This window comes from Octodon degus, unplaced genomic scaffold, assembly GCF_000260255.1.
Source record: "Octodon degus isolate 3935 unplaced genomic scaffold, OctDeg1.0 scaffold00089, whole genome shotgun sequence".
In the NCBI taxonomy this organism is placed as follows: domain Eukaryota; kingdom Metazoa; phylum Chordata; class Mammalia; order Rodentia; family Octodontidae; genus Octodon; species Octodon degus.
The window spans coordinates 6,286,696-6,310,543 of record NW_004524665.1 but is presented as its reverse complement, the minus strand read 5'-3'; the positions used below and the strand labels follow the sequence as shown (position 1 = coordinate 6,310,543).

Genomic DNA, 23,848 nt, shown 5'->3' with positions numbered 1-23,848 from the left:
CAGCAGGAGGCTTGTCTTCTTCCATAAGAAATTAATCACCGGCTCTGGTTCACAGGAGAGCCAGAGACGGAGCCACAAAGGCTGAGCTGGACATGGGCCCACAGGGCTGGCCGCTCGAGCCACACCCAGAGCAGGAGTACATCCAGCGACTCTGTGGGCGCCACAGTCTCGGAGCACGCGTGCATCATAGCAAAGCCGTGCTTCCCTTGGGCGGCCCCAGCGACGCTCCCCACAGGGTGTTCATGGCATTTGCTCAAGATGCCACCCACTGGGGCCACTGCCGCCCCCACACCGCACACTGAGGACACCCTGGTCCTCAGGGGCCGCAACTTTTCACTTCCCAACCTGACAAAATCAGTCATTTTCACTTAACATTTTCTTACCCACAACATTCTGGCAAATGTTTACTATCCCAAGGATGGACAATGACAGATCTCTGTAAAATATATATATTTGCTCCTTCTGCAGTTCTAGGCACTCAACTAATAAGCTCTCACTTGAGGAACCGAATGTGTCATGAGTTGCACTGAAATTTCTCTGACCAGAGATACTAGGATGCCTAAAATTGTAATGGACTTTATACAGGAGGAGGAAGGGATAAAAGGAAAAATATGCAAATAATTAAGTGGTGATGTGAAAGCCCTCTACCTTAGGTAGTATAAAACAGGAGGGGAAAAGTTTAAAACAAAAAACAAACTCAAGAACGCAGACAACGCTCCCAAAACACATGCCGTAGAGCAGCCTCCTTTCCGTCATGCCCACTGCAGTCTCCCAGAGATGCCAACCCTGGTGGCCCCGGGGTCACTGCCACCCCTGCCCAGCCTTGGGCTGGGTCTCAGCTGTGCAGAAGGCGGAGTCGCTGGCCCCAATCACCCACTGCCTCCCACCAGCCTCAGGGAGCGCGGCAAGGAGGGCGGCAGATGCCTCTGGCAACAGGAAGAGGCCAGCAGGGAGCAGCAGCCCCAACCCTGGTGCTCAGAGCTGAGGACAAAGACACTAACGGAGCCTGAACGACACTCGACACTCGGGCCGGCAGTGCAGCTGGGCGCTATGAGACCACCACGATGGGCTGAGTGATCCACATGTTCTTATTCAAGGGAGAAAGAGCTTTCTGCCAAATTTTCTTTCACTCTTCTGCAAAGCTAAGCACAGCCCAAAGGGCAGGACTCTATTCCTTGGGCCACAGAACACAGAATCTCATCTTTATTTCGCTCTCCTGTGAAGCTCACACATTTGTGGGCAGCCGACCCTGTAATCCACACATTTTATGAAGTGTATCTTATCCCTGGTCCAAAAGTCTCCTAAACCAGCATTGGCTCTATTATGGTGGTTTCCCCATGGGGAAGGAAAAGGAAAAGCTCCAAGTTTGAGCTTTGATGTCCTCTAGCGGCAGCTCAGGAAATTACAGAAGTCCACAGAGCAAGCACCTGGTTTTGTCACACTGTCATTCTCACAGACCTGGCCAGAGGCTGATGTCCTCCTACCTCCTCCATATGGTATTGTGGGAAGAAAACAGGCTAAGCAAAACAGTCTCCACTGGGAATTTAGGGGAAATAATCTGCACGCTGATTACAGCCTTGGATTTAATGCAAAGACTATTGGTGGTGCAGACTTCTAATTCCAGCCCTTGGGGAGACTGAGCTGGAGGATTCCACGCTGGAACCCAGACCGGGCAGCGGAGCATCCTAGCCAGGGCTGGGGACGTAGCTCAGTGTGCAGGCCCTAGATGCAATTTCCAGTACCAAGAGAAAACAAAAACAACCTGAAGAAACACCTGCATTCCCTACTAGGTCTTTAAATGCCATCAACAGCTTGTAAGTATGACAGTTAAAATAAAGGTAAAACTGTGGCCAAAAGGTGTAGACGGCCATCCAGTCTCCAACAGAACTGGCCTGAGCCGGCTGCCTATGAAGGGAGAGCAGCCACAGGTCCGCCTGCTCCATGACCTGCAGGCCCCGGGGTTAGGTGAGACTACTTGCTGCAGAAGCTGTTGCGCTGGCGGGAGCACTTCCTAGCATCTGGCAGCTGCACCAGAGCTGTGTTTCCTTAAAGCTCAAGCACAGGATGGGAAGGTAGTGAGGGCTCCTGGCACCCTGGGAGCTAGCAGGATGCCAACTGGGGGAGGGAGACGGGAGAGCGGGTAGTTCCCAGGCCCCAGCCCACTCTGCAAGGGCCCTGAGCCCAGACACCGGTCTCTAATCTGACACTTGAAACACGTTGATAGCACCGGCTGCCCAGGAGTGGAAAGAGCCGGAGGTGGCCATTGCAGGTGTGATAGCAGCCTCTGCAGCTCCTGCCTGCTGCCTGCTGGACAGCCAGGGCCAGCAGACCGCCCGGTGAGCCAGGGAGGGCACATCTGCAGGCACAGCACGATCTGCTTGATCTCTGAGTGCCACCAGAAAGCCCAGCCAGAGCACACAAGATACCAACTCTCCACTTACCAAAACAAAGGTCTGTGGGAGGTGAACTTCTTCTAGGAAGGGGAAACCTATTTACAACTGTCTTTGTTTTCCAGCTATAAAATGCGAGAGATTTATAAAATGAAACTATGTGGGTGCAGAAAAACACATTGCGGGGGGCTTAGGTTGGAGGAGGCTTCAGGAGGCCACCAGACAGCAAGATCAAAAGCCTTCCAGCAGCAGGCTCTCCACTCTGCTTCCAGAAATGAGTGGTGGGCAATGACAGCGATAATCTTCAAAGAAGTAAACCAAGAAAGTGGACTTTTTTTTTTTTTTTTTTGCAGTAGCAGGGATTGAGCTCAGGACTTTACGCTTGCCATGCCGGCACTCATGCCACTGAGCTATCTTCCCAGCCTGAGTTCAATCCCTGGTACTGGGGTTGGCAGAGCCTGGGAAGAAAATGGCAACTTAATGGCTAGATGGAGACTGGGCCAGAAAGCCCCTGAACTCATTCGGTAGGCTGCAGTGCAGAAGTCAGTGACTGCAATGCAGAGAGGATGCATGTGAACTAGCGGTGTGATGGCTGGTACAGGGTCGATGTGGGCAGTCCAGAAGCCCGAGTGACTCAGCGGCCCTGCAGCCTGGGATGTGCAGGATGCACCCTGCCTGCTCCAGGACGCAGTTCATGGGTCCACTTGAGAAGTCTGGAAGGTAAATGAGCAACTCAGTAGGGCGCCAGGGGCCTTTCTTCATGAGCATCCCGAGCCTGGGCAAAAGGAGTGCAGGAAGGAGTGCTACACCCACTCTAGCAGCATACCCACGAGGAAGGAAGAGGCATGCCCCTCCCTGCCCCGAGCCCCTCCCCCACCCTGCATCCCACCCTGCCCTTGGCTTTTGCTGCTTTCCACCACCATGAAATGTTGTTCCTGTGCCAGGCCCCTCTGCTTTGGAGCCAGCTGATTATGGACTGAAACTTGCACGAACTGTGAGTTAAACAAACTCTTCCTTCCCTAATTTTGGGTGTCAGGTATTTCTGTCCCAGCAACGAGAGAAATAACCAAGGCAGACACACACGCACACACGCAGAACCTTCACAGTATTCATCCCTGGGCAGTAGCATTACGGGTGGGCTTTCATATCCCAATTTCGTATCCCTCTGAGACCATCCTTCTTTGTGCTTTGGCATGGTCCCCAGAATCTGGCTCACTTGCCCTTTCATGCTGCCCTTTCGACAAAGCGCAGTCCCTCTGCATGGCTCACTCCTGCCTCCACCAGAGAATTCAAGGCCGGAGCCTCTGCATCCACCACAGCACTCTGACGGTTCTCCATGGAGCCCCTAAAGCGAACCCCAGGCTCGAGGGCCTGCCTTCCATGACTGCTCCCAGTTGGCTCCCAGCTTGGCCCCACACACTGCCTGGGTCCTGCCAACAACCACGGCAGCAAACGTCATGTCTATGAGTCTCGGGTCACAAGGGTGCCCTCTTTGGAGGGGCCTGTTTATCTTTCTTTCATGAACTGAACAAGTTCAGTGCTGCTGACCAACACCAGTGGCTCTCTCCTCAGTGAGTGATGAGCCAGTCATAATGGCCTATGCCTGTAACCCAGCACTCTGGGAAACTGAGGCAAAGGAGTGAGAGTTGGAGCCTGGCCCAGGTGACTTGGTGAGGATTGGTGCACAGCTCAGTACAAAAGCCCTAGGTTCAGTGCCCTATAAGGGGACAAAGCTGTTACCAACTACAAGACTTTCAAATAGCTGGGTGACAGGAGCTGCACGTTGTACTAACCCGACTCCTCATTAAATAATACTCTAATTCTCTTGATCAGAGAATCTGCAGAAGGCTAAACAGGTCAAAAAGTACAGCACTGTTTAATCATTTTAAAAACATTAAGGAGAGCAGAACACCATGGCATTATGAACAGATTATGAACAAAAATAAAAGCCATTTGTATGCATTAATGATACATCAAGCTAATTCAAGCTGGCTAAAGTCATCAGGAAGAATCCTGGGGCAAAACACAGCTATGACGCCGCAGTGCAGAAAATATTAAAACAACCATTTTCTATGTCATTGATAAAATTAATTCTGTGAGCTAAAGAGATGGGTCTTAACATGAAAATCAAAACAGAAAGCATTTGCTAATAGTGTGTTTGGCAAGCAAACCCTGGCTGCACGAGAGTTAATCCAGGCACACATATGTGCGTATCCACGTGTACTGTCTCCCTGGAGAGAAACAACACACACACACACACACACACACACACACACACACAAAATCAAAACTGAGGCTAAGAAACTGCCTGAAGAGATCAGAGCCTATATTCCCACAATGCCACCAAAATCAGAGATCACCTGCTGGCTCCAATTGGCTTGCAATATCAACATTGTCAGAGTTTACAAAGACAACTTTAGTACTTCTGATGTGTTTTGGTAGCTTTATGTCTCTGTGACAAATACCTGAGATGCTCTATTTATAAAGAGAAAAGGTTCCCTTTGGTTCATGGGCTCCGAGGCCCAAGTTCCGAGCTGACCACATTGCTCTGGGATATGTGGCAAAGCAGCATGCCACATGGGTGCACATGAAATGTCCACGCCCCCAATGCCCCAAGGTCTCCTACGAACGCTGCCTTTTCATGGCTTTCCTACTTCTCAGCACAGCCAAGATGGGAACCCAGCTGTTGACACCACCCCCGCAGGAAACACAGAATCAAAATGTCTCCTAAAGAAGCCCCACCTTGAATCAGCTCCTCAGGACAGCAGCGGTGGGATGTGGACCTCAAGGGCAATCTGGAAAGGCTCCACAGAATCGTGGTCATTGTGGGTGGGTGATTTCAAGCGAATCATCTGATGAGGAGAGAACTCCTCCTTAAAAGCCTGGCCTCGGGCTCAATGCCCAGCTCAGCCAAGCAGATAACACACGCGGCTCGGAACAGAGAGGCCGACTTCGTGTCTGTGATGTGAAATAATTGAAATAATAATACCAAAAGTACTCGGAGTCCTCAAGGGTAATCACCTCACATTCTCCAATTAGTACTGAAAATGTTTGGTGTCGCTTAGTAACTAACTCATCCTAATACACTCCAGATTTAGCGAGGATGCTTGTCTCACTTCTGTGCCACGGGCTTAGCTCAGCTACACGATGTGCTTTTACAGCAACGCAGCCGTGAGAAGGTCTGAGCACACACACTTCCAAAAACAAACCAGGTTTTGTGTTTTTTTAAAAAAATCTCAGAATGTAAGGTTTACTATATAAAAACTGTATGCTTTATTTTTTGTATTATTTTAATTTACGATTGAACCCTGTTATGTAGGAAAGCACCTTTGCTTAAAAAATGAATTTTAAAACGTATACATGAGGGATGTTGACAACGTTGTGTTTTATAAAAGTCACGTGGGCCACACGTGACTCCTGTGGAGACCCAAACTCACCCTGGTACCACAGCCGGTGGTGCTTGTGGGTAATGGCACGGCTGGGCAGCTGGCAGGCTGGGAGTGAGATGGCTAAGCTGTGGAGGAACCAGAAGTGTGTTTTCTCCTCCTCCTGCAGCATGACCACCTAGCCTAAAGCAAGTGGGACGCTTTTCTCATGTCACCTTTGTGAGACACTTTATTTTTTTGTGGAACTGGGGATTGAACTCATGCCCTAACGGGCCATCTCCCCGGCCCTGTGAGACATTTTAAAAGAATCCTCTTTAACAAACTATAACCAAAGTAGCCAACCCTTCCTCGTCCCATCCTAAAACAAACCACCCACCCTCCCATCCCAGTGGTCTTGGAAATGCAACACCTGCTCAGTACAGAGGGGCAGGGAGCCACCGTGCAAGGAGAGCAGACACAGCCACAGCGATGGGCGCGGGGAACACAGCTTCCCGGCCATGCTTGCATCTATATGTCCCTCTGAAGCCTCACACCTGCATTCTTGGGGCTATGGGCAGATGAGTGGATTGCGGAGCTGCAGTAATTATCAGTGGCTTGAGTTTATAGCGAAGTAGAACGCTGGGCTTGTCTGGAGGTGGGGCCTTCTGGAGGCAGTAGCTGTGGGTGTTGTCCTCCCTCAGCTCCTCTTTGCACTTTCTTTACTTCCTATAAGCCACACTCTGAGTCGCTCTCCTCCGTGATGCCTTCCTGCCCTGGAGCACACCTTGCACTATACATGAGACAAAACAAAGCTTGCCTCTCTTGCTCTGTGGATGTTGGGTATTTTGTCTTAGCATGAGGGAAGTGGCCAAGACAACCACTACCAGCTGCACTGTATGACAATCAATGTCTCCCAGCTGCAAATTGGGCCTCGTAAGGTCTTCTGTCCTACCTCAGGAGCCCTTAACCTCTACGTCAACACCGGGCAGTGCGACTGTATTAAGAGACATTTAATGACTCACTAGCTCATCTTTTCAATACACATACACATGGCTTTGCTTTCAAAGGTGAGAAATTGTATTTTTAAAAGTACTCTTTAAACACATACTCTCAGAGCTCTAATGTAATTTCTTACATAAAACAGGAGAAACAGAACAGCAGTGAGAATAACACAGCAGGTCACCCAGCAAGAATGATGCTGGTCCCAGGATGGGCTTCCGGAGCAGGCCTAATGGGCATGTCCTTTACTAGCACAAAGGACTGCAGAGTCAGCAGGACAGAGTGGCACAAGGCGACACGGAGCTCAGAAGCAGGCCCAAAAGACTGCCCACATCTAATGACGCTCTAGCGCATGCAATTAGCTTGCACAAGCAGGCTCATTACCGCAGCACCCCGGTCTGGCCACCCCTGTCATCATGGCTGAGCAGCTGCCAGTGCTGCTCCAGGTAAAACACGGTGCTCTCTACACGGGGATCTCAAGCTCGGGGAACAAAGCGGGGAAAGCAAACTGCGGCTGCCTGACTCAGCCCCATGCTCCTGGCTCCTGGCTGGCAAATGCACTGGGGACACCCAGGCGAGCTGTGCCCAGGAAGAGGCAAAACCCAGGGGAACGGCTGCCAGGAATGTGCTGTCCAGAACACTGACTGCCACATAAACCTACCCAGTCAGGCAGTGGGGCGAAGGACAGGTGTCCCAAAACACGGCCTCTGCCACCCACACCACACGTGTGGTGATGTGCACAGTGTGTATCAGAGGGGGCTGGGACCAGTGTGGAGCTGTGGCCGTGCCAGCAGTGGGCACAGAACAGCACCCTTTGGAGCAATGGCCCCGCTTCCCCAGCTGTGGGCACCTAGGATGGGAAGCACGTTTCTTGTGTGACAGCCCGTCCTAGGACCAAAGCTTCCTACACAGACAGGCTCACTGAACCGGCCTCAGACACGGACAGCTGATGAATCAGTGTGCCTTCCTCAGGCGCATCCTGGCCGGGCCTCAGATCTGCTGCTGTCGCAGAAGGCCACAGGCAGCCTTTGCTTGTCTCCTAGAATACAGGGCAGGAGGAGGGAAGAGCTTGGAGCACGCCTCTGGGATGTGGCTACTACAGTGCTATATGAGCAAGGACAGTAAATTTCATCTACGGAGTAACTGACACGAGACAACAACCTGGGAAACATAAGCAACGCAGAGACTCTGCTTGCAACTCCTATAAATCTGTCTCAGCCCAGGGGGTGTGTGCACCAGGAATCAAGGAGCACAGATAAGGCAAGAAGGGAACAATTCTTTGCACGCGCTCCTGGGTTCTGCTCCTCCCTGCCCACAGGGGGCGCCACCTTCTCAGGTTGGAGACTCGAGCACCACTGAACTCGGGATCCCAAGTTTCTGGTCTCCCTCATACAACATCAAGACACAGAGCTGGTTCCCTGCCAGGTCAGACACTGTGACATAAGTCATTGTGTGTGGAGGACCACCGTCACAGCTCTCCCTGAAAGAAGCGCGACTGTCTCCATTTTGGCTGAGCCTGACCCTAGTTTCTTGTATTGATAAGTACAGAGCTGGCTAGGACTTCTCTTTATCCTTTCAGCTGGCCTTAAGCGATGCCTATTGGTCTAGCCGAGGCGCTGGTGACAGTCTTCGAAGGTGCATGCGTGTCTCCCTGGCAAGGATGAAGAGCCGATGCTCCGCGCTGCGGGCTGGGACCCAGCCTCAAAACGGAGGCTATGACTTCCTTGGGCTTGAAAGATTACACCAGAGCTGAAGCACTAGAGCCCCCCGAACATTAGATACTATCTCTATAGCTGAATGCAGATTTCTTCCTCTGCATACGGTAAAGGTGAATGCAGGCCACCTACCTCGTTCAGCTCACAGTACGTACCTACTTCCCACAATTCTCAGTCATCCCTCCTCAAGCCACTCCTCCTCCGCTGAAAAAAACCCAGGTATGGCCAGGTGTTGGCCTCTTGGTTCCAGAAAGCCATTTTCCTGGCTGGACTTAGGGCCCTTTGGCTCCCCAACAATTATAAATATGTTTTGGCGTCTTTACTTTCGTCATGGGTTGCACCAGGAGTGGCAGATTGGAATTAACTTGGTGGGATTCCAATAACATATCTTTGGGATTACAATTATTGACTTCTTGGACTGTGACAAGAACCTGGAAGGGACTCCTACAATTGTATTCAGCATTGTATGGCCCTGTCACCTGAAGCGAGTTAAGTTCCCAACAGGGACACCTGGTGTACACTGAGCAATCACAAAGGGCTTGCAAGGGAGACTACATTTTCACTTTACAGTTACCAAAGCCTGCCAGTAGGAGGAAGAAGACTGTTACTACCACATGGAAGCACCAGGCCTCTGGAGACGGCACCACGTTCAAAGGGGCCCCACAACCCCCTGCACGTGGCTTTTATGACTTTGGCCACCGGGCAGTCCTTAGAGGAAGAACCTACTTCTGTGGCTAGCTGTAGTTCTTCCAGGTCACGCTTGACCACCTGGGCTGGGCCTCACCTCACCAATGCCACCCTTCAGCTCCTGCAGCTGGGCATGATGCCACTGCAGACGTGGGCTCCCGGCAAGGGATTGTGCCATTCTGGAGCTGTTCTTCAATAAACTGTGAGAGAAAGAAACTTCTCTAAAAGCAAAACTTCGGCAAGAGAAAAGAGGTCTAGACAATGAACTGTTGTTCTGAATCGCTCTACAGCCTTTCATCTCATACATCCGGGCCCTAGGAGAAGAAATGACAGGAGCTTTCAAACCACTTAACACCAGTGGATGTGGTGGATGTGCCTATAAAACACAGCACTCAGGAGGCTGACTGAGAGCCCAAGGCGATGGGCCAGGAGCGAGGTGGGCTCTCTGCAGCCTGCAAGGCCTGAGCCTGAGCGACCAGCCCGCCCAGGGCCACCGCCATCCCTCAGTGCATTCTGGCAGTCAGGAACAGGAAGTACAGTGGCAAAGCTTACCTAAAGCACCCCCTAGTGGAGGCCAGCTTCCTCCCTTCAAGCACTACATACTGACCAGGGGACAGGGGGAACTGTCCTTGGCTGCTAAGGAGGGCAGAGAGCTGGGGAACCAGGACACAGGCATTCCACATGACAGGGAGAAGCCTGGCCTTATCTGTGTGCCCACCCTTGGGCAGCAAACATTGCTCCCTTGAGGCAACATCCAGCATGTGTCCTAGACCTCGTGGACCCTTCCTGTGCTCCTGTGTAGCCTCTGTGTCCAGTCAGCTGGGCCTGGTGCAGAGCGGTGCCCCTCGGACAGAACTGAGCCCCTTCCCGCCAAGCTGCCCAAATGCCCTTTGCTGAGGCCTCCTTATGGGTCAGAAAGAAGGTCAAATAGAAATGCAAAAAGGGTTGTGTCAAGGTCATCTCTGGCTCGGAACACTATGGAGCCAAGTTATGGCAGCGGAGGGGGAGGAACCTGGTGTCCTAGGGCCAGGGGCTTGGGGGCCGCCTGGACGAGGACCTTGCTTCTGCCCTCTTTCCATAAGCTGACCAGTCTGCACAAAGTGTCCACTTTTCCTACAAAGCAATGACACAGCTGCAGGGGACACAGGCAGGCTGAAGTCAAAGGGCACCTAGGCAGCAGGTGGTAGTCGTCGGCTGGAGCCCAGGGCCTGCCCCTCCTGGTGTGTGGTGGGGGCACCGCAGGGCCCAGGTCCTGGCTGCTGCTGCTTCTGTGGTAACAGAAGCCGCCCCCCCCCCACGTGCGGGTCTTGGTCAGGTCAGCTGATATTTCCTCCTCCTCTGAGGTATCCCCCAAGCCTCAGGGCATTGTCTGTCAGGAGAGCCAAACACGGAGTGGGACCTGCTGAGCCATGACCTGCACCACAAAGAGGAGCTCGGGGCTGAAGTAAACTGTCAGGTGTGTGCCACGTGACTGCAACAGGCAGTGACCCCGATTTTAGTTTAAGAATTTATCTTCATATAAACAGCAATGTTTTATGGACCAAAACCTTTCATGTTACCCAGACATGGCTGGATCTTTTCCTATTCTATAAAATGTGAATGTTAAATTTTTGGTTTTGTTACCAAAAATCAAACTCAGGACCTCCCACTTGCCAGGCAGCCACTGTGTCACTGAGCAACATCCCCAACCCTGATGTGTTGTTTCTAAAATAGGAAATAACATGAACTGAAGGTGCCCAATCTTAGAAGTAGACACTAGGTATGGGATGGACAGTGGGGTCACATGGCCAGCAGGACCCTGCTGGGACACCTGATCCTTTAGTACCAAGCAGATAGGAAGTGCTCCTCCTCCTCCTCCTCCTCTTGCCCACACCCACCCTGGAGAGGGCAACACAATGCTTCCAGGTCACAGGTTATGGTTGGGAATAGCCTTACGCATTCTCAGTGTGTTACCTCCTCAATATCTGTTACCCCAACTCCCCACCCAGTTCTGGGGACTGAATGCAGAACCTTTACACTGAGCTACAGCCCCAATCCTTTTTAAAAATTTATTTATCATCTTAAGTCAAGGTCTAGTCTGGGCTCGAACTTGCCATCCTCCTGCCTCAGCCTGCCACGAGGGCTGGGATGACAGGCCTGCGCCGCTGTGCTGCCCAATTCATGCATGGAAACCCTTCCTCCTGTGCGACGAAGGAAGAGGTGAGGTCTCCAGGAGAGGGTGGGTCCTGAGGGTGGATCCCTCACAGACAGGATCAGTGCCCTTAAAGCATGGGACTGGATGGAACCGGCGTCCTTTCTACCACAGCCACTCGAGGACACAGCCCTTACGGGTCACCCGTGAACAGGAAGCAGGCCTCGCCACAGCCCACCACAGCAGCAGCCAGCCGTTCCAGTGAAGGGGTAACCACCCTTGAGAAAGTTCTTTTTAAAACTTTGTTCTTTTGGAAGCAGCCTAGCTCTGGGACTGTTTCATGGCTCTGCCATTGCTCTGCAGCCCCCTGCAGCCACCAGAGTGGACAGGACACGCAGGACGTCTGACTGCAGCTGATGGACAGCAGTCCAGCCCTATAAGTGGTGCTCTTGCCTAGCTGATCAGAACCACCGCCAGGCCCTTCTGCCCCCCATACCACTGCTTGCGCATCACAGAAAAGCCCTTGAACAGAGACCAGGCCTGGTGTTCTGGGAGTCATCTGACCAGTGCGCACTGATGTATGCTGATGTATGATAAATCAGCCTCTACTTCCTGGGTGTTGTCGCAGTGTGTGTGCTGTTATAGCTCCAGAATGAGAGGCCAGCGCGTACTCTTCAGGCTCCCAGCCCAGGGGGTTCGTTATAGCACGGGCTCAGCGCAACAGACAGCAACACAGTGCTCGGCAGGAAGGCATCACGGCCTTGCTCTTGCCTGGGATTGTTTTTATGCGTTCACTTATTTGTGGAAAACTCACGGTTGCTGATCACAACCGCGCAGGAAGCAAAGCACTCCTGGAAGAGAGTCCATCCCCCAACCCTGAGCACCAGTCAGCCACCCTGCAAGGGACGCCAGCCGGGCCTTAGGCGCTGCAGGCTGTGCAGCCTCTCCCTGCAGGTGGGCAGCTGGACCCCTCACAGGCACGGCTGCACAGCAACCACCGTGGCTGGCTATGGCCCTGGTGTGGGCCCTTGCTCCAGCGTACCTGTTTCCTTTGTGCAGGGACCTGCCCTAACGGGGCCACCTCCCAGCAGGGGGCCAAGTGCTTCTTGGGACCATTCTTCCTGTCTTCCTAGACCTGTAATCCTTGTGAGACATGTGCATCCCAGGCACTCCAAAGGAGTGCTATGCACGCCCCCACCAAGTCACTCATGTGGCCAGAGGTGAGGCTCTGGAAGGTGGGGGGATCGTGCGGTGCCACACTCATCCGTAGACTCACCCACAGAAGGGTTCATGCTGACTGCGCTGACAGGGACGGAGCCTGGTGTAGGTCCCTGGCGGCTGTGCCTCTGCAGGGTGTCCCTCCTGCCGCAACTCCTCCCCCAGGCCCCTCTACCACACCCTTTCTGCCTGGCAGATGGCTGACCAGGCTACTAAACCCCCAAACCACAAGCCACCATAACCGTCTCCTCCTGTAAGTTGCCAATGTCAGGCACAGATTTTTATTCCGGCAAGAAGGATGCAGACTTAATATAGGAGGGTGCTGCTGGCAGGATGTGGACAGCAGGAGGCCCAGGACGTGGACAGCAGGAGGCCCAGGACGTGGGCAGCAGGAGGCCCAGGATGTGGGCAGCAGGAGGCCCAGGACGTGGGCAGCAGGAGGCCCAGGACGTGGGCAGCAGGAGGCCAGGCTGCAGCCCCCAGCTCACTCTGCCTCTCCAGGGAGTCTTAGGCTGCTCTGACACTGGGTAGGTGATAGGCAGCACGAGCCAGGAAGGAGCAAACAGCACAGGAGTGCAAAAAAACAGGGCTGTTTCCGTGAGGCAGAGAAGAGAGAGGCTGCAGTGCTGGAAACCTGACACAGTCCTGGAGTTCACCAGAAACAAGTGTGGGATCCCGCCAGCCGCTCCCACACACACAGCTGGAGAGCTAATGGGGGTGCCTGGGCTGTGGCAAGAGCAGGTGTGTCACGGGACAGGCACTGCTGGAACCAGCAGAGGCCACTTCTCTTCTGGGCCAGCGCACAGCCCAGTCATCCCCTCCCAAGACTCAACTCCAAAGCTAGGGCCTCCCAGAGACCAGGCTGGAGACCACCCTGCCTCCCTCTCCCACTCCCTGTCACAGCCCACATCAGGCACCACAGCCCTGAGGCAGACCCTGAGGCTCTCCTGGGGAACTGCCCCTCCGATTTAGGGTAGCTCCCAGGGGTGGGGGTCAATAATGAATACAACAGCATAAGGCAATTCCCCAGTGCTGGATCCCCAGCCTGGGCCTGGAATGCTAGCATGGTTTTTTGGCATTGTTTGTGGGGGTTTGAAGGGTGGGGGTCCAGGCTGGCCTTCTCTAACCTTTCAGCTCACTGTGGGCAAGGCCTAATCCTCAATATGCACATGCTTTCCCAAAGGCAGGTCTGGGCTAGGAATAAGCAAAGGCAATAGTTGAAAAGAAGGTGCACAGGAAGGGCCAAGGACATGGAAGTGAAAGAGAACACGTCCACCTGGGCACAGAGAGGTGCATAACAGGGAGGGCGGCAGACCCAAGTGGGCAGCGTCACCCAACAGGTGTCCTGCTTTTCAAAAGGGACTGGAAACAAGGGACACAGAGAGGGAGAAAGACCAGAGGAGAAAAGAATTAAGATGCATGATGTCCACACACCATCATTCTGTCTCACATGGACTAATAAAAACATAAAGGAAGCAGGGGTCTCACTGCCCCTCTTAAGCATATCACTGAAAGTGGGGCAGACCTGAGAATTGACCCCCGCCCCAAGACCAAGGCCCACTCACGTGTGACAGGCCCCTGCCACCTGCATGCTTCCCAGACTGGTATCCCCAGTGCCCTACCCACGGCCTAAGGCTCACAGGACACCACGCATCAAGTATTTACCGTCCTGAAAGACCCGTTCCACGTTGAGCCCGTAGGTGGCGCACGTCTCGTAGTATGTGCACCGCTTCAGGTCGTTGGACAGCTTCCGTGCCCTGGTGTCATCGATGACCCGTGGGTTCGTGGAACTTATGGCATCTGCAACAGAACACCAAGACGTGACAACTAGGTGACAAGATGCACCGCTATGATGTCCTTCTGGGGACTCTGGGTGCCCGCCTATCTGTTTATAACCTCACCTCCCCCAGCAGAGGTGTCGTCCCTTTGAAAGTCTGGAGTTCTGTCAATAGCTTGCCCTCAAAACACCAGCCTCAAGCTCCAGAATGCCCCAGAATGGTCTCCCCACCCCACCCCCGAAGTGTTTAGAGGACAACTTTTTTTTTTTTCAAAATTTTATTGATAAACAGCAATGAGACAGTTTCAAATCAAATCAGAAGTACAATTTCAACAAATAACACACTGCATATATTCTTCTTAGTGGTTAATTGCTGCATAAGATGCGGACTTGAGATCCTATTTACAAACACCATTAGAACAAATCATTCTATTCATTAAGAGAATGTAACTATATATCTATCCCAACCACTTTGAATACACGGATACAAAATAGACATTCATCTGTATACCCTATTTTTTCTAAGTTCCGTTATTGAATATTATAGGTGTGTAAATAGAGGAGAACTTCTGACGCTAAGATAGAAGGCTGTCCAGAGCAGCCAGGAGAAAGGAGCCAGGGCGTGGTGGCAGTCACCTCCAGTCACAGTGCTCCACCAAGTGCACTCCATAGCCTGCAGGCGTGGCCACTTGCCCACTGCATGCCCACTGGAGCCTAGCAGTGGCCCCAGTGCTGGTCCACATGCATGGATGCCACAGGGGACAAAACAAAACTCTGTAGCTCCATGGCTACACTCAGGCTGGTCCAGGAGCAGGCGAGGGACAGTGTGAGACTAGCACACGAGTGGGTAGCAGGGAGAGGAGACAGGCGTGTGGGTCAGGGCTTTACTGTGCTTGGAAAGAGGCCATGGAGTCCGTGCAGAGCCTCCATCCCATGGCTCCATCCTGAGCGGAGCCCTGCCCCAGCTTCTAGCACCTGCTGGCAGCTGCACCCTGCGCACCACAGCCCAGCTGTACAGCGGCTCGGGTCTACAACAGCTCAGCTTGTACGCCCTGTCCCTTCCTCCCAGACCTCATCTGCCAGTGCACAGGACAGGTCCTGTCCCATGACATCCAGCTGCCCCACTCAGCCCCACTCCATGCGCCTGAGCCCTGTTCTACACAAGAGGAAGGCGGCGAGCTCATATCTGGTTTTCCACGCTCCAGCTGTGCACTCCCTGGGCTCTGGTACCCCCAACTCCTGCTGCAAGGATGATGCAAAGGGACAGGCTTGTGCTTGGGGAGAGAGGGAGAAGGGAAGAGGAGGAGAGGGAGAGAAGGGTAGATAGGAACAGAGGGGGAGAGAGGGGCAGAGGGGGGCGGAGAGGGACAGAGAGGGATGGAGAGGGGCAGAGAAGGGCGAAGAGGAGCAGAGAGGGACGGAGAGGGGCAGAGAGGGGCGGAGAGGGGCGGAGAGGGGCGGAGAAGGGCGGCAGGGGCAGAGAAGGACAGAGAGAGGCAGAGAGGGGCAGAGAGGGGCAGAGAGGGGCAGAGAGGGGCAGAGAGGGGCAGAGAGGGGCAGAGAGGGGCAGAGAGGGGCAGAGAGGGGCAGAGAGGGACATGTCTCTGTGGGCCCAAGCAGAACCTCAAGAAAATGGCCACGTGCTAAAATATAAGGAGCAAAAACAACCACTATAAGACACACACTAAGTGGCTGCTGACATACCTAGTGCCCTCCACTAACTCCTGTTTAGCTCGTGGGAGCCAGAGGTCTAGGCCGTCGGCTCAGCCATTTGTGGCCCTGGTGCCTGGCTGCAGGCCCCCCTCAGCTGAAGCTTGGGGCAAACTTATCTGCCTAACCCTCCCAGCCCAGAGCTTGCTGTCTCGCTAAGTCCACGGCAGGAGGGTAGTCTCCTAAGCCCTACGTGGCATTCTCCGCAGATAGCCCACAAGCCACTGGGCCAGGCTTGCAGGACAGGAGGCAGGCTTGGGATGAGCACCCACTTTCGAACATTAAGAACTTCCAGGTCTGCCACTGCAAGTATACAGAACCTTCGCTTAGTATCCACAGGGGACGGTTCCAGCCCTCCTTGGTCGGCCAAATCCATGGCTGCTTCAGGGCTACAGAAAGTGGTGCAGCACTTGCCCGTGGCCTCACACAGCTCCGCAGACCCTAAGCATCTCCGCGTTCCTCCAGATTCCTAACAGTATGCGAATGCTGACAGCTGTTGTTTGGAATTGCTTAGGGAATAACAAGAAAAAGTCTCCATCTGTAGGGTATAAATTTTTAAAAAAATTTTTATTTTCTTTATTTAGCACATAGTCTACAGGGTTTCACTGCGTAGACTGGACTCATATTGATTGTCCTGTTATCAGCCTCGCCAAGTGCTGGGATTACAGGCATGCGCCACCACGCCCAGCCTGTCACCATATCAGAGTGCCTCCCCCAAAACCCCAGCCACTATACTCTGCCTAAGCAGGCGCGTTAGTCCACTGAGCTATCTGGCCAGTGCCTAGACAATTTTTTCTTTCTTTCTGAAGTTGGTTGATCTTCTGATTTGCAGCCTGCTGTGCAGAAGGGTGAAGGCACTTAGGGGCCTGAGAACCAAGGTTGCAGGGGGCGCCCTTGTCTCCTGGTGGCCACTAGAGGGCACTGCAGGCACGAAGAAGGTCCTCTGGTTTACACTAAATCAGTGGGGCTGCAAGGTCCCAGTACTGAAGGCAAGCACTAGCCACTGAGGCAAAGGGGGCACCTCCACCAGGCATGCGCAGCTGCTGCCCCCACGCACAGCCTGGCCCCAGCTTACTTCTCGGCACAGCAGGCAGCATGGTGTCCTCTCAGCACTTCCCCGAGCCTGCACATCTCTAACGATGTGACTAGGAGTCCAGCATCCAGCACAGGAGGGCACAGCCGCAAGGCTAAGTCTAAAGGCGTGGCCCAATGCAGTATATTAGCAACAGCACAACTGAAGGGGCGCTATTAGTTTTCCTGACATGATCATTTTTGGGGCCGGGGAGATGGCTCAGTGTAATAAGCACTTCCCTGGCAAGTGCAAGGGGCTGAGTTCAATACCTGGTTCCACCAAAAAAAAAAAAAAAAAAAGACATGATCATTTTATTATTTTTAAAGTATTTGGTTGTTGCAAGGTCTCTCTACATAGCTTCTCACTACACAGTTTGGACTCCTGAGCCTGCTTTCAGCCTTCTCAGGGCTGGGATCACAGGCGTGTGCCACCATGCCGGGACTCTGGCTGCCTCAGCCCACCCGGGGGGCGGGGAAGGTGTGGCTTGTGGTACTAGGCATTGAGCCCCCGTCCCTGCACCTGCCCAAGTCTGCTGAGCCATCTCGCCGGCCCGACATTATTTTTTGCATCAACCCTACTCCTGAAAATCCAGGTATTGCAGATGGCAAGGGAATCCAGGGATGCAGCGGGAAGGGGCAACAAAAGCATTCAGACACGCTACATGCACAAACCCACCCCCAGGAGTGCATATGCTGAGCACACAAAAGAGCCCAAAGTCATCTTACAGGGTGACTTGTATCTAATGCTTGGAAACAACCCCAAATACATGAAATTTAAAAGAAAAAAAGAGGATGAAAGATAACTTGGTGGCCTAAGCACCTGCCTGGCAAGTGTAAGGACACGGGCTCAATCCCTAGTACCACATGCTGCACTGGCCCTATTCCACCAAAACCAGGCATGGTGGTGCTCACTTGTAATCCCAAGAGGATCACTACAAGTCTGATCTATGTAGTGAGACCCTGTAGACCCTATCCTAAATAGATTTAAAAAAAAAAAAAACAAGCAGGAATCCACAACCAGCAGCCAGGCTGTGTGCATGCCGCCATGATGGAAGCTGTACTACGAGACCATGGGAAGGAAACAGCAATGGTGCCTGGTGTGGTTCTGCATGCAGAAAACCTGAGACAAGGCGCCAAGTCACAAAGAGAAACAAGCTGAACAGCAATAATGAACAGAAACAGAACTCTGCAAATCATGTTAGAGATGAACCAAAAACTTACTTTAAGTTGGCTTATAAGCTGTTTCCCACAGAGATACAATAAAATACCATAACACAGAAAACAAGAGAGGAGCTCCTCCTGGTTCTGAAGTGCCTGGAACGTGCTTATGTGGATGTGGATGCACACACACTCGCGTGTGCACGTGCGTGTGCATCCACGCCTGGCTGCCTGTGCACATGTGCCACAGCCTGGCCCTGCGTGCGTTTTGCCTGGGCTGCCGACTCAGCTGTGCTTCCACGGAATTACATTAAGCAGCAGCATGTGAGCCGGCCCTGCAGCTTCTCACTGCAGTGAGGGAGCCTTCAGCGGAGGCCAGCCCCTCTGCAGACGCCTGCCAATCCCCCACACTGTGCCTGAGCTAGGGCCACCCCTCCAAAGTCCCAGGCTGGGAGGCCACTCACCCTGGGTCCCCACCAGCACGAGAGGGATCTCGCTCGTGTTCCGGTAGTTGGCCATTCGGCTGTAGTAGTGGTAGACGGTCTGGAAGCTGATCTCATCCTCCAGGCTGAAGACAAATATGACGGCGTCCACCCACATGGCGAACTGCAGAGACATGGAGCAAGGGCAGGAGCTGAGCGGGTGCGGGTGCGGGTGAGGAGGCAGCCACAGAATTAACACCAGCAGGCAGGACATCATGCAGCGGCCCCTACCATCCTGTTGGTCTTGGTTGGCCAGCGTTCTAATGGGCATGAAGCCCTCCTTTCAGCTTCTGTCCCCTGCTCCTCACCAAGCACCACTCAGGAGCAGTCTCCACACCCTCTCCACAACCCAGAGTCCACACGGGGTGTGTCTGCACCACAGACCATTTGCTCTCTAAGTGAAAACGAAACAAAATCCTTTTTGCCCTCCCTAAAGGAGTGTCAGTCCCTAGGAAGTTCTGTGTCTGAGGAACAGCCTCGTACACATAGGGACAAACATTTTATTCATTATACTCTGACCTCCACCTGCATGTCAAACATCTACATGACTAAACTTTAATACCCTGCAGCTGTGAGGATACCTAGACAGGAAGATCTCACAGTCAGGGAGAAAAGCGGGACCCACGTTACCACGGCTCTGTCCACTGCAGGGCACACTTAGGTCTGCCCCACCACCCAAAGAGTATACCCCATGTGACAGCAGCCCCCTCAGAAAACTGTAGCTTTGGGGGAAAAAAAAATCCAGTCAGTCGGCAGAGTGGCCACAGAACCTCTGCCACAGGGCCAGGAGGGTGACAATACAGGAGCTGAAAGGATGAAAAGACAACTTGTTCACCATCCTGACTTAAGCTTGGAAAAGCTTGGGGATTAGACACTTCAGAAGGCGCATGTGCTAGACTGGGGGGCGGGGGTTCCCAATGGAAACTGAGTCCAGACTTTTCATGGTCAGATGACACAAACACGGAGGTCCTAGCCCTATCTCAGAGCTGAAATGGCTACAGGGAAGGAGGTCCCTATCACCCATGTCCTCAGGGCAAGACCTCAGGGTGCCAGCAGCCCCAGCTGACCGGAGATGACCTGCCTGCAGGCTGGCCTTGGGGAGCCGGGAGCCGTCCCTGCTAGCCTGGGCACTAGGCGCTCATCCCAAAGGCACAAGAGGAGCGGTGGAGGCCGCTGCCTGCTGCAGGCCTGGACTGCTTCTCTCTCACTGCAATGCCTAAACAATTACAGCGCCTGACAGGAAGGGAAATGGGGCTCCAGCGAGCGACGTCACACATGTCAGGCAGTGCCAGCTACCCAAGAGCTGTAGGCTCCCACTGCTCTTAGCACAAAGATCTTTCTCCCTGGCTGCTCCAAACATGCATGTTCTGGGGAAGGTGTTCTACACGTTCCCTCCTGCAGTCTCCTGAGTCCTGGGCACCTCCGAGGGGCCAAAGGCCTGTCCCTGCGGATGCTTGGCCGCCTGCTCAGCCTGCCGAGGAGGAGCTGCTTCGCTTTGGCCATCACTGTGGAGCTTTGGAATCACACCAGCAGAAAGCCAAAGCTCGACCCACCCGCTAACAGGTGCCTGGAGTTCACCAGCCAGACACCCCCACTGCTCGGTAACCAGCTCTCCACCGCCAGTCTATCTCAGGGAGTTTTCTACAATCAAGCATGCTAGAAAGTCATCTCAGCACCTTTCAGGCAGACTGCAGCTCACTGCACTGACAACCCATGACAGAATGGGTACATTCTCCCTCTTTAAACGTGAGAACAGTGTACCATCAGTGGTCGGGGCGCTGGAAAACGGGAAAAGGAAACATTTCCAGAATGCCTGCACGGTCTTGCAGAGTGCAGGGCACAAGCGCTTCGGCTTAACCATCTTAGGTAAAAGACCGATCTTCAAGAAAACGCGTAGGGGTCATCGCTGTCAGCACCTCTGGGATACTTTCAGTTGTGCAGGACAGTATGATATGAAGAAAACAGGATGGATGAGTAAATAAAGTTTCGCAAGCTCTCACTTTATATCCAGAATGACTATCTTTCCAGGAATTTCTTTTTTTCTTGCTTCTTTCATTTACTTCTGTAAGCTGGGGACTGCAGCATGGCACCTGCACTGAGCTACAGCCCCAGCACCTGTTTTGGAGAAAAGACCTCACTAAGGTGCCATGTTATGGACTCCAAGTTATGACCCCGCTGCCCCAGCCTCCAAGAGCGCACCAGTATGCCCAGCTCTCTCTAGGAACTTTTGAGGAAATTCTGCTCTGCACAGTGAGTTTTCGGTGGAGCCTGAAGCAGCCTGAGAGGGCCTCAGGCTCACAGAGGTGCCGAGTCCTGCCAGCTGACAGAAGTAGACAGAAGACCAGATCCAAACACCACACAAAAGACTTGCTAAGTCATCTCCCTTCTGGAGACTCCAGCCAATTAGACGGAAAAAACAAATACAACTACACAAAATTCTAGATGCTATTTCAATGCAGTTTGCAATCAGTGCCAATTTGACTTTGCCTTAAAAACATGCAAAAGGGTATCCTTTCAGGGAGCATTTCTATGGTCAGTTAAAAACATGTGCTAGGTTACAAAAACGCCAGTCACACAGAAACCCCTCCAGGGGGGTTCCAATGCTCCTCTGTGAAAGCAACCTGGAGGCCCAAGTCGAGACCAATGAGCCTGCAGTACTCACCTGTGCCTCTGGGGGGCCTCCTTCATCTCTAATCAGCAGCAGATAGCTTTGTCCATCCACCACAATCTCCTTCTTGAACCTGCCACCTGCCACACACAAAACAACTGGTTATGGGAGAAAAGCAGGGAGGCGGGAGGGCAGACAGACATGGGCTTCGCTTGTGGACAAATACGCTCTAAGTGGCCACCCTGGGGACCACTGACTCTGAACATTTGGGAGTAACTCTGAGGTGTCTCCTGCAACCACTGACTTCGACAGCAACTGAACTCGGATCGAAGGGCCGTCCCCAAGAGCCGCGTTCACTTCTGCTGAGAAGGCACGGTGCCCAGGAGGCCACCAGGCTCTCCTGCCTAGAGAGGCGTAGGGTTTGCATACAGCCTTTATGCGTAAATTCAGAGAACTGTGCTGGCTGTGACACAGAGAACGCTGGAATTGCCACGCTCCTGTTGGGTTTCCACAAAACGGAAACAGATTTTTCTTGCTTATCAGCTCCCTGGCTGCAGCTCGGCTGATCTAAGGGCTCAGAACTTGTATTCTCCTCAAGGGAAACCCAGTTCTTGAAAGGAAGACACAGAACACCATGAGGATGGGGTCTCCGTGGCCACGGCTCACAGTTAGGGCAGGATGCCAACTACGACACAGGTGTTAGACAAAGCTACTGGATGGGGCTCTGCGCAGGTCGGGCAGAGCAGTGCAGCGGCTGACGAGGAGGCGTTAGCGACCACGATAAGTTAGCGAGAAGCCACCGGGAAGCCTGCTGGGTGGTAGGGGCAGAGATGCAGGAGAGCGGGCAGCTGGCCCCAGACCTCGAGCCTTGGCCCTCCCCTCCTTCCCCTGGACACAGCAGCCAAGTGGGCGGTGGGCTCTAGATTGTTCTGGGTCACCCTAACGGGGACTTTCAATCCCAGCACCCACTCCTGGCTTTCACCTCCTGCTGCTCTGGGCAGCCACTCCCAGAAACCTCACCAGAACCCCAAATAACAACAGCGAGAACAGCCCGCTGGGGCTCCCTAGGCTGCACTTGGGCCCTGCTTCCTTTCCCAGACTGCTTAAAGCCACACCCTCAGCTGGGACAGGCCTCTCCACAGCCCAGAATTTAGCACGTAAGCCGCTGAGCTGCTGTGATCTCGCCTGCTCCAGAGAAGTGCCTACAGCCCTCCAGGAAGGCTGCCTGGAGTGGGCCGGTCCGCACACTCACACACACACACACGCACGCACGCACACGCATGCACGCCGTCATTCGTGCACATGCCCACTTGTACCATCGAACTAGGCTTGCTTCATTGAGATTAGCTTGCTGAATAATGAAACACAAACAAAACCTTCAGTATTACAATAAAGCAGATTCGCTCCTGGGCTGGTGTCCCAGACACCAGGAAGAAGGGTGAGGTCACTAAACAGGGCCAGCTAGGACACTGCACCCAGCCGAGGTTCACAGCTGCACCTGCACTTACGAGCCACATGAAGAACCAATGGTGACCTCAGGCCCCCAATCTGGGAGAACAGGGGCATGGCATCCCTTTCCCTGCAGGGCTGTCACTGCCTATGACATCCTTCAAGTGAGATACTCCCCAAGGGTGACAGCCACTGACTGTTACAGTCACAAGTTCCAATGCTGGACCAGTCTGAAGCCCAGGGGCTGCCCCACACCAGCCATGTGGCCAAACCTCATTCACCTCTCTCCACCTCAGTGTTCCCCAAATAGCGATATTCTGGTGGACAAGGGGGCACAAGCTAGCACAGAGCCCCTGAGCAGCGCCCAGACCATGGGAGCGGCCCTGGGCGCAGTCACTAGTGTTGCTCCCAGGTTTGGCCAAGGGTCACCACGTACTTTTGTAAAAGAGAGGCTCAGTATGGAACAACTGCTTAGGAGAGGAAAATGTGGAGTCCAGACAGCCAATTCCATTTTCCTGCTCTTAACTTTTTAAAAAAGAGATGCTGGAAAGTTGCCATTTGGGAAAGATGGACACAATCCAACCTTCGAAGGAAAGTAACATCTGAGAAGCAGGTCTGTCCCTCTTGACATTGAGAAAGTCCTTCCTTCACACCCTGATCCCTGACATGTGAAGCATCACACTTGTTGGGGTCAAGGAGAAAGCAGTCAGACAGCGGGCACGAGTTTAAGACCTCTCCCGTGGTTCTCCAGTTTCTGACTGCAAAGGCAACTGATGTGGGTGATGCTCACCGAGACTCCACCTGGGAAGCCGCCGCTCTGAGGGCCAGCCTGGGACAGGAAGATGCAAGGGAGAGGCGGGAGCTGGGGAGCCTTTCCAAGCCATTCCCCCACCTTGGAGACTGGGCTGAGGCTGGCCCTGTGACTGTGGCATTCGCCCTGGCAGCAAGGGAAACTGAGGCAAGGCACGCTCTGTGCAGGAAGGCATCTCCCCAGTGCTCCAGGAGCTGCCTTGACAACCTGAGCGATCAACATGCGGCCTCCGGGTCCAGACACAGCCCAAACCCGCAGGCTGCCCCTCACGTGTGCG

At 53.4% G+C, this 23,848-nt stretch overlaps 1 protein-coding gene across 7 annotated transcripts in view; it reads right to left on the bottom strand.

Annotated features, from left to right (window-relative positions):
- Nucleotides 1–23,848, bottom strand: part of Agap1 (ArfGAP with GTPase domain, ankyrin repeat and PH domain 1) — a 473,220-nt gene that overhangs the window by 261,941 nt on the left and 187,431 nt on the right. For all 7 annotated transcript variants that reach the window (XM_023722112.1, XM_004637336.2, XM_023722113.1 and 4 more), the window contains exons 4-6: nt 21,366–21,451; nt 18,686–18,827; nt 14,171–14,305 (exon numbers count right to left, since the gene is read on the bottom strand). In XM_023722112.1, the coding sequence (XP_023577880.1) occupies nt 14,171–14,305; nt 18,686–18,827; nt 21,366–21,451 (363 nt within the window). The remainder of the gene's footprint in view (nt 1–14,170; nt 14,306–18,685; nt 18,828–21,365; nt 21,452–23,848) is intronic.